The 11,528-nt window shown below is 38.4% G+C and overlaps 1 protein-coding gene across 1 annotated transcript in view; it reads left to right on the plus strand.

Annotated features, from left to right (window-relative positions):
• Nucleotides 1-9,445, plus strand: part of LOC108758055 (uncharacterized) — a 37,457-nt gene extending 28,012 nt beyond the window's left edge. Inside the window, exons 2-4 of the mRNA XM_018502815.1 lie at nt 2,649-2,893; nt 4,256-4,406; nt 5,665-9,445. Coding sequence (XP_018358317.1) covers nt 2,649-2,893; nt 4,256-4,406; nt 5,665-8,783 — 3,515 coding nt within the window. The 3' untranslated portion in view covers nt 8,784-9,445. The remainder of the gene's footprint in view (nt 1-2,648; nt 2,894-4,255; nt 4,407-5,664) is intronic.
• Nucleotides 9,446-11,528: the final 2,083 nt, after the last annotated feature.

Genomic DNA, 11,528 nt, shown 5'->3' on the forward strand with positions numbered 1-11,528 from the left:
ATGCGAAAGTTTACGCGTCGTTTTACGATAGGTACATCGGTGTCCTCCTCAAGCGCATCTACATCGAGAAAATGCGGCTCGGCGACGCGCGCCTAAGGCTGATGTCACACATTGAACGGTTCATGCGAGGGGGTAATCACTTAATGTAATCGTGGGACAGAATCCTCGAAATCATTATAAAATTTATATAAAATCTCTATGTATAATCCGATAATTATATACGCAACCACGAGAAATCATTGTACAATATTAAATAAAATCGTATATTTTACCAAGTTACTTCATAGTAGTGAAAAAAATTATTTGTATTCAGATGAAATCGTGTAATCTATGGGACAATATTTCAGCTAGTGGTTACCCTCTTGGGTTCATGCGGCAGCGAAACAAAATTCAACCAATATCTTTATTTTTAGACCGTATATGTGAGAAACACGATCAATACTAGAAATTTAAAATGCCTATTACAGTCGAAGCTGGATCTTCGTTGCTTTTTAAATAATTCAATCTTGAATTACTAATATACACTATATATGTACTTGCATATATACCATATTGTAGTCTTTTTCAAACTGCAAAATTCAACCAATTGTAAAGTACTAACAGAAACAGATATCGTGCAGAAAATATAAAAGTACTTCGCGATTAGTTGAATTTTGTTCCGCTGCCGCATGAACCGCTCAATGTGACATCAGCCTGACCTTAAATATTTGCTCGACAGGATTTACTCGGCGAGGAATATACGATGCATTGGCACGCGCCGTCAATTCTTACCGGCTTCTCTTCAACAAGCGCTTTTCTTCCCCTTTTGACCGATCCTCCGCATAACCTTCCAAGCCGAGGCGTCGTCGCCTCGATTGTGCATACCGGGCACGATTACTCGCCTCATTGTGCATTACGTAATACGGAGGAAACGAGATGGGGGAAGGAGAGAAAAGGAGAGGAGCAGTTACGCATATATACGCGATTCGTGCGTGCGCGAACACGCGGCTAACGCGACGTTGATAAATAAACAGATGCGTGGGTGCTGCGAATGCGCGTTGCGCGGCGAAAGCGCGACTCGAGGAATGCCGCGCCCGTCGCGACGTCGGCGTCGCGCCGTTGCGTTGGGAAAAATCCGGGACATCCTTGCGCAATGTGATTGAGTGAAACAAGAGAGAAAGAATTTTACTTACTCGTAAATTTATGCTTAGGATATTTCGCTTGTTGATCAATGTTTCGGCTAAGAGCACGTGACGCGGATATGGGATCATCGTACGATTTGTCGCACCGTTTTTGCTACTGTATTTTTAAAAAAGGAAAAATGATGGAGATTTTTTTTTAGAAATTAAATTAATTAAGAATTATTACACGCGCGTATATGATAAAACAATGAACAGAAAGATAAATAGATAGATATCGGTATTTATTGCTTTAGGATAAAGATCCTTGCAAGTAAAAACATAATTCGTATAAATTTATAGCATAGTTATTACATACGGAAGCGATCGAATGAAATAAGTAATGAAATATATACAAATAATAATAAAAACAGAAAATACAGAAAAATCGGTAAATTATGAAAGAAATTAATGCAAAGCTGCGAGGCGCTAAGAAAAATAAAAGATTCATGCACGAGAGAGAGAGAGAGAGAGAGAGAGAGAGAGAGTGGCTATATTTAGCAGAAAAAGCAGTTTTATAATTATTGTAAGATTCTTTCATATGATTTGGTTCATATATTTAGATTTGAAGTGAGAATAACTAAAGACACACACACAAGAACTAATCATATATATTAAAGAATCTTACAACATTGCAGCAAAGCTGCTTTTCATGAACGCATTTGCCGCGTGCGCAGCCAACCGACACTAATGTATCATACAGCGTAGGTATGCCTGGATACGGTCAGGTCAGGTGGATAAATATCGGATACGTAGCGGGACATGGGCGGTTTCGAAGAATGCGCTTCCTTCCTGTGTTAATATATCTGATATACCAGCTATACCGTATTTGGATACGCGCGTGATCGCCTATACGTTTTATAAGTAACGTACCACGCTAATGAGTCATGTCGTGATTACGATTCCATTCGCGTGCCGCGACGAATCCGCGAAGAATATTACCGCACGAAGCTGCAATGAGCGGAATTTTTGCGATATGACTGCGGCTGCAACGATAAACACTTACGATGACTTTGGATAAATTTGAATTGTATATCTTTATTTTTAAATGCCTTAAACTCCCACCGATGTAAGATTAATTTTAATCTCAATTTAACTTACTGTTTATCTTTTTCTAATTCTCAGAATTATAACAAGATTAATGCGCGTGTTTTTTTTTAAATTCTATAATATCATTGTAATATAAACTACATAAAATATAAATTCGGTCATTGTGGTCATATGAAAAAACCATAGACTGTAATTTCTCCAATAATTGCTAAATAGAGCTTTTTTGTAGTCATTCTGAAATCTGAGTTCATCCTATCATGTTAAATTTATCGATAAAAATGAGATATTAATGTGGACCAAAGTCTTTTTCGGAGGAGAGATGGAAATATCTTGTTCTGGATATATATATATATGGTATATATGTTATGAAAGAACATTCTTCCAATCGCTCTGTTCCAGGTCAGCTGATTGAATTACAAAACGTTATGTCTATTTCCGTAGGTAAACACTTGGTGCTGGTGACAGATCCCGAGATCGCCGAGGATGCGTACGCCTTCGACAATCCCTGCTTCAAGGATGCCACGCCTGCGGCGGTTGGCCGCGTCACAGAGAAACCGTCATCAGCTGTACCCGGCGACACGCCCGCGAAGGATTCCACGCGATGGTCCACACCTTGGACGTCCCTGGGCCTCGGCTCGGCAATTCGCAACGATAAACGCCGAACCCTCGACGACTTCTACGTCGGAGTAAGTGTTTCCTGACTTGTTGTCTTTTTTTTTTTGCAAATACAGGAATGTTATTTTATTTATCATTTTTTTATTATGAGCGGTATAATCAATTTTATTTAATAGCAGTCTGTTGTGTTTTTTTTTTTTATTAAAGTCATTAAAATATTAACGGGAAAAGCATTGTTTTCTGTACAGAAGGATTGGAAGCAACGAAGCTACTGATTAAGTTAGTAAATCATCGAACTTGGATGTAGCCTGTCAATTACAATTCGATTATTACGTGATGAAAATGTCGATAGTTTAATATCCTTTAAGTATACGATGATTAATCCTTCCTGTATTAAGAATTTCCCTCTGTGCAAATATATACGACTCGATGAGCAGTTGTAATTGAAGATTATCAATCCGAACGATTGAATTATCACGCCAGATAGGCAATAAATTCTATGACTGAACTTTGAAGTGTCACGATAATAATCCTTGTTTAGTCACGCGATAATAGTGACATGATAATTGCAGGATGAGGCGGGTATGCAACATTTATAATTCTCCATCATGATCTAATCCGACTTTGAAATATCCTTCTGCAGAGGAAATGATGGATTGAGAAGGAATGTATCTGAATTTTGTCATAAAAGTATAACATATTGAATCTGATTCATCAAGGATTTATTAAGAACTATTGTTTATGAAAATAAATTTGAAAATAAAAATGAAAAAAATGTAGATGGACATACACATTAATAAAGATGAATGATCTTGGAGAGATGTCCGGTAAACTTCATTTTTTTATTAAGGTAGAATTAAAAATTCGTGTTTACAAACTGTAATTTATATCTCAGCTAAAAATAATTTTCAGAATTTTGACAAAGCCTGGATAGATACCAAAATAATGTCTTTTGAGTATGTTTAAATTTTATCATCAAAATATCATACATCATGTTTCTTAAAATATTTATGAAGATGTTATCCATTCCAAACGGTCTTATGTCACGTTTTTATTAAGATCTGTAAATTCGGATATCAGCTGCAATTTATATCCCAGCTGGATATTGTATATGTACGTGACGCCGGACGTAATAGCATCGTCAATGGACTTCTCTTTCATAAGAATATGACATATCTCTTCTTCATCCACTTGTCCCTGCGTTATTAGCTTGTCATCGGCAAGGTTCCCGTTCATTGATCGTCTCTCGTCGAATCGCACTCGGGAATAGCGCACTCAACGAATCCATCATATCTCATACACACACACACACACACATAAGCGCACACGATAATCGGCGTACGACCCACACGCAATAATGCGACTCCCGTGGTGAGAGTAGTGAAGTTTTCATCACCCGTGTAACAATCGACCCGTTTGTTTTCTTGCTCCAGCCCAAGGCCACCAGGGTTAGCGTGGTCAGTCTGCGTAGCCATGACTTTACTGGCCTGGGTTTTAACATATGCGGCAACATGAGAGAGGGCATCTTCGTCAAGGACCTGTTGCACCGCGGACCCGCATCCGAATCTGGGCGAATACATCCTGGTTAGTATACTTCGCGTGAGATATTATCGTATCTCTTGATCAATCAAACTCTTTTCTATCTCTCGCGATAACTTCGTGATCATCTGATTCCAATATTTGTCGGAGATTAATTCGCAAAAGATTATAATTTACTGTTGATTTCAAAAGTATATGTATAGTTCTAAATGTAATTTAAAAATAAATGGATATGTATAATTAAATACAAAGGAATCTAAAAAAAAATTCTAAAACACTATGTAATATAAATGTATCATAAATGTATACATCATATATACATATATATATATACATTTATGAAAATAAAATATATAAAAATGTATATATATATTATATATGTTTCTTTTTGAACAAAATTAAAGATTAAATACCAGAGAGCCTGAAGAGAAATTCTAATTTTATACATATATATATATGTATTATGTATTGACATATCTATCTTCGCTGTGATTGCTTGCGATTAGATTTTCACGTTTAATCTCGTTATCATTGCACGTGACGACGACGTAGCGGGAATTTTCTCTTCGTTTCATCGAGATTGAAATATAACACAATTTTCTGTTGAGAAAAAGCGATCGCCTCGCCATGATTATGAACGAACGAATTATAATTCAATATCGTAATTAACGAATGGACGTGTCTCTCTCGGACGAGAGCCGTCTGCGAATCTAAAATCACCTACATACCTACATTTTGCAGTGAAAGCACTATTACCGCCATGTTTGAGCATTTGATAATGCATGAGACGATTAAAATGGAATATCAAGTCCTCATTAAAGTATACTTGCTAGCGTAAGTAGAGTGCGCTCATCGGGCCATATTATAACACCGAATGGCCCAATTTGGCAAAAGTAACGACTCAACAAATTTTCAATCTCTGCTTAAAAGCGTAATTTACAACGGAAAACGTCTTTATTTGACGATTACTTTGGCATCATCAAATTACAAAGTTATAATTTTCTGTCGATGTACGATATTACAAGGTTAAAATTCTTGAGATTTCGATCTCTTCTGGTAATTTAATGTACTTTCAGTCGTTATCTCTTTGATCAAGAATGCGTGATCCAAAATGCCTGCATGATACTTATCGCAAATAGTAGTTTCACAATATTCAGTAAAATAGTAAAAATTCTTTATCGTAAAAACGACTTTCCTTTTCACGCTACAAAATAAGAGGCAAAATCTTTCTTATAATCACGTTTTGCGTCGCATTGTTATTGTATAAGAATGATCCTGTCACTGTTCCTTTTTTTGATTGCAGGCGACCGTATCACTAGCGTGAAAATCAGCTTCCGCAACATGGTATACGAGGATGCGTTGACGATCTTGAGCTACGCCTCACCGTACGACGTAGAGTTGGAAGTGGAGAACGGTGGTAGCGGTTCTAAGCCGACGACGTTGCTGAAGAAGAGCGTGGGTCCGACTCCAACAAGGATTTGCCATCCTCTCTACAGGAGCCAGTCAATCCCGGAGCTGTCGCGGGGTCATAAAAACATCGCGAAACGACTCTTCATAGCTGATCCGAACGAGTCCATGGGTTCCAATTACTCTACGATGAACTCGACCTTAAAGTCTTCGAAATCGACACCGGGCAGCGGGCAGAGCCTCGAAAGGCGTCACGACGAGGCGAAGAACAATCATCATCATAAGTTTGGCATCAAGGTATTACCAGCACTGGATGGCACTGTGCACCGTATTGAGAATCAGAATGAGCACAATACAAACCTGGAGAGAAGGCACTCACGCAAGATCGACGCGGAAAAGCTCCTGACGAATAGACAATCCGGGACTTTGAGTGACACTGATGAGAAGAAACTCTGCGATGAGCGTCTTCAGCAACGCGCAGATAGTGTCTCAGTAAGGATTACTGACGACGTTCACAGCGTCGACGTACCGGACAAAGGCAGCAAGAACGCTGACGGAGGACTTAACATACCGTCGGAGGTACCGACGGAAGTGCACAACGCTGCTATGGCGGCTCGCAGAAACAGAAAGAGCAGTTCTGAGCCCTTGAATATGCAAAAGATCAGCTCGTCCGATTCCGACAGTGCCAAGAGTCCTCAGAAGAATAAGCGGAAAGCACCGGCGCCGCCGAAGAGTACCAACGAAATCGCGATGCTATCTGCAAAGAAAGACGCCATAGACACCATCGACAGTATCGCTGATTATTCAGAGTCATTGTGTGATTACGTAAACAAAGCGCGTGAAAATACGAACGCCGCCGCGGATGCCCGAAGACACCGTCTGGAAAATCAACCGATAAACAGACGGAATTCCGAGTCAGACACTGATAACGAAATGCAGAACAGTTTTACAATCGAATTGAATTCGGCGGATATCACAATTCATCGCACGCCCGTGCCAGAGGCAGATGACGATGAGGATGAGGATGACATGTACAGGAAAGCAGCCAGTCTGGGCGACCTGTCCAAATACGAGAACAAGACCGCGGCGACCCTGGAGAGGGCACAGAGCCTTGACATGAGTGGCGACACCGGGGCGAAGAAGCGCAAAGCACCGCTGCCGCCCGAAGACATCAATGAGTCTACAGAGGATCTTACGAAGCTTGATCAGATTGACACGTTTGATCGACGAAAGCTAAAGAAGTCGAATGAGTGGGGCACTTTGGAGGATGTATTTTGGGGCGAAGCTGCCACCGAAACGGAAGAGAAAGCGCATGAAAAAGTGCGTACGAGAAAGAAGAGCAACGGCACTTTAGAGCGCTCGAAGTCTGCTGTAGAAATCAAACTGAAAGAGGATGTCACTGCAACGGCGATGGCAGACGACATGTCTGAGCAGAAGGAGCCCAACAATGATTCAGATCAAGAGATCACCAGCATCGAGTTATACAACCTGCCGTTGAGTAAACAATTGACCGAGGAGTTTATTCGCACTGAACGGATGTTCAATCCAGACGAGGATAATTCTCTAGCCAGAATCGTGAACGATGGCCAGGTGGTGAAGAGTCCGACCCCGAGAGAAGTGGAACTCGACTTCCAGTTGGCTGACGAGAAACGATCCTCCGAGGAGAACAAGCATGAAACCGGAAACGAACCGGATAATAATTCTATGTCGGAGAAGTCGGAGGACTTCAGTCGCGCCTTGCGCTACTTCGAGTTGCACGCGAATAGCTCACCGACTTCCCCAGAGCCGACAACAAAAGTCAACCTGACGCAGCTGGACGAGTGGAAGGAAGAAAAAGTACCCGTTAACGACGCTTCACTTTATATTGGTAGACAAGCAGTTGTAGAAGAACCTATCTTAAAAGTGACTGTAGATACGGGGTGTCGCGGTTGTGAGGATAGGTGCGGCCAACACAGCGCTGACTGCAAACGTGAGAAGTACGCTGATAGGCAGCATCGCGTGATAGTGCGATCGTTCTTGGATGACAAGACGAGCACAAAAGAAAGTACGGAGAGAGAAACAGAACGGACATCTACACCGACTCATCTGCGAGTACACGCGTCCAAGTCCGAATCATCGGTCAAACTCGACAAATCTCAGGACAAGGATGAGAACGCAGAAGGTAAGAATGGTGGTACCTTTTCTACATTCCACGCACATCGGACAAAGTTCGAACAGCGGAATGCGGATAGCCAGCAACGCGACAGGTACTCGCCGATCAAAATAAAATCGCCGACCGACTCTACGTTCGCTGATACGCATTTTGCCAGACGTATTGTTAACGTCCCCAACCGTGATGACGAGGAGGAAGAGGATGAGTACGAGTTCGGCACGAACATAACAGCGAATAACAAGAGCCTGTCCTCGCCTAAAGAAGATCGTCATAATATCAGTAGCGTTAGCGTGTCAAGCGGTGAGAATAGTGAGGATAGCGGTTTGGTCCGAGAGTCGATGGACTACAGCAATCCGCAGGACACGGAGAATCGACCATCTTTGCCTAATACGCCTGTATCGCCAAATGCTGCCCAAAAGATGACTTACGTCACAGAGATCAAGGTGTCATCCAATAGAGAAGGCGTTCGCGAGACTGACAACGAGAATGAGGAAATAACAACAGGAACTAACGGCGAATCGCGGAAGCCAGCGCGACACGAGATCAAGGTGACGTCGAACGGCAAGCCTACGTCCGGCAAGAAACCACCGGTACCGCCGAGGCGATCAGATATCACGAAGAGTCCGAAGGAGGACCGAACGGACAAGCAAATTGTCTATGTATCCGAGTACAAGTCCGCAACGGGCAAGGGAGCCCAGATCTTGGACGCGCATCCAGGATCAGAAATCAAGCAGTCGGAGAACAAGAAGTTCGAACACTGGATCTTCAGGTCTGACAAGGAGCAGAATCGTTGGAACCCAGGTTCTGGTCAACCACAGCCCGTGACGAACATCATGCTCTCATCCAGGGATGACACGAATTAAATGTTCGCAACTTTCTTAAGGACGCGAATAGTAATCGGTAATTGTGTATTATTCAGCTTAGGAGAGACATTTTATTTTAAAAATGTCAGAAATAAGGTTTCTTCGTGCGAAGTTTCTTTGTGAAGGCGAGTAACGATTGTAGCGATTAATAAAAAAGCGACCGTATTAACGTTAAACCAAGATTGTATGAATGTTATACCAAGAACTTTGAAATAACGTCCTTTCTAAGATAACTGATTCGAACAGATTTCGAATAGAAACAAGACTAAGTGTCGTAACAATAATCTTAAAATGAATATTTTTACATATAATATCAATTTTTTAAATCAATTTTCCTAGCTCTTTTTTGACATTTGGCTCCCTTTTCATTTCCAGTCTTCAATTCAGTTTGACCTCAATGAATGATTCAGATAAAAATCGAGACCGTACCTATAAGTCTAAAAGGAGAAAATATGATTAACTTTATGTCACGTATGTGTTGATGCATTTCTTTAAATGATACGTACTTCACATAACTTATAAAATACATACACTGTACATCTAGAAAAATTCCTTTAATGGTTTTACTGAGAAGTTTTATCCTTCAGATGGAGAAATATCTTTGTCTGAAATGCGAATGTATATGTAATATGTTAAAACTTATAGTCACAATTTTTTTAGAAGAGGGAAAACTTGATATGTTGTTTCTCTGATCCTTATCGATTTGCGTTTAATTTGTTTTCTAATTTTTTATATGTAATTTATTTAGTATCTTAGAGTAACAAAATCAATATATTTTTTATGTATTATCGATATAAATGTCGCTGCGCCGAAATTTAAATAACATAATAACATTGCCCCATATATATTTATGTCATATTTATACAGATCACTTGGAAACTCATGCACTTTAGCGTGAATCCCGATGTTTTGAAATTAATTTTAGCACAAAAATAGTGCAAAGGATTAATTGAAAAGACATCCATTATGCCAATAATAAATACGAGATGTATCATACGAGATAATCAGTAAAGTGCTGAGAAACTACGTGCCATAAAGAGTAATTATGTAATTAGAGGAAATTACTTGAGGTAGAATTGAACTGCAAATGTAAGATTTACGGATTTACTGTTTATGTCCGATTTATTATCGAATAAAAAATAGCGATAAACGCGATAAATGTGCATACTTTTTCCCTAATAATTGTGTCGTACATAAATGTAAGGCCAGTGTTTTAAATGTGACAGCTAGCAGCAAACTTAGCGCATTTTATAAAAGATCATGCATTTTTTTCATTAACTTTTATATTCTTCCTAATCAAAATAATTTTTAATATCATTACAATTTGCTTACAGAATATAATGAGATACATATAGGAGATACGTAATCCCCTAATTTATCTAAAAACTGACAATAATTTTGTATGTAATTTACATATACTTAATAACCTTCTCTTTTTTTTATTTTTTAATTGTGCATATTTCGTCGCACATTAATGCTAAATGTGATTATTCCATATTTCTGAGTTGAATATCACTTTTATATTGTGCATATATCAAGTGATTCAAAATGAGATAGTCACATTTAATGCCAAATGTATAGCGATAACGCAGTATTTTCGCGCTTGTATTCTTTCAATTCTTAAAAATATTTCACGGTTATTCTAGAAGAGAAGATTAAAAATCACCAATTTTATTTTTATCTTAATGTTTGCAGTCTGATGAATATTTTATTTTACTTAAATAAAAATATCTTATATGTCGTCCTGTACGTTCATTATGAGATACAAATAATTTCGTAGACAAGAAGTTTGTAATCAAATAATAGACCGTGTAATAATAGATCGCGTAGCATGTAAGCGAAATAATGTGTAAATCTGGGACTTTGTAATGACTTTGTTTATTAATGTACTAACATTTGCGTAGCTCATAATTTTACATCTAATTATTCACACGTATTATGTTAATATCGTCCTTGTGAGATACAAAGTAAATGCTAATTAATAAAATATTTCGCATAATTGTATTATTCGCTTCAAGCGTCGATGTTCAAACAAATATATCGGACACTTTGAAAATCTTAATTTCAATAGTTTATGTAAAAAAGAGCGTTTTTTTTTTGTTATGTAATCAGAATATTTGTTTGATATCGCATTTTTTTTTTGTTATTCGATATTCTCTGAAAAGATGACAGAAATTCCAAAATATACTAAATTTACTATAACGCGCAATTGATTGATCAAGATATAAATGTTTCATTATGTGCGAATCTAGTACTATTGTATTAGAAATGTTATTGTTAACTGATGCAAGTTAGTCATCGAGTCTTTCTGTGTACTTTAAATATAATTGTGTAATATAATTTATTTCAAGACTAACATGTTGGTAACATACGCTATTGTCTATAATTTGTTAGTAACAAATGTATAAAGTTTTAATGAATAAAAGTGTATATTTTTAGACATATCGATATTGTAAAAATATATTTTTTTGTGTGATAGATTCTTGTGAGGAGAAAAAGATTCTTTTTGTTCATTACGATTATATCGCGCTTTTAGAATACTTCGCATCACATTAAAAATATATATATAGACCTCATAATCTAATCAAATCTAATAGGTAGAGAAGACCGGAGCTACCTTTTTTTCAATTGTAATTTTCAATAACAAAAAAAAAACACAATTTTAGTCAAATGATTATTACCGTTTTATAGAGTGATAACATAATCATAGTATCCAAGGAGAGAGGGGGGGAGGGAGGGAGGGAG

The sequence above is a fragment of the Trachymyrmex cornetzi genome, unplaced genomic scaffold (assembly GCF_001594075.2).
Source record: "Trachymyrmex cornetzi isolate Tcor2-1 unplaced genomic scaffold, Tcor1.1 scaffold15, whole genome shotgun sequence".
Classification (NCBI taxonomy): Eukaryota; Metazoa; Arthropoda; class Insecta; order Hymenoptera; family Formicidae; genus Trachymyrmex; species Trachymyrmex cornetzi.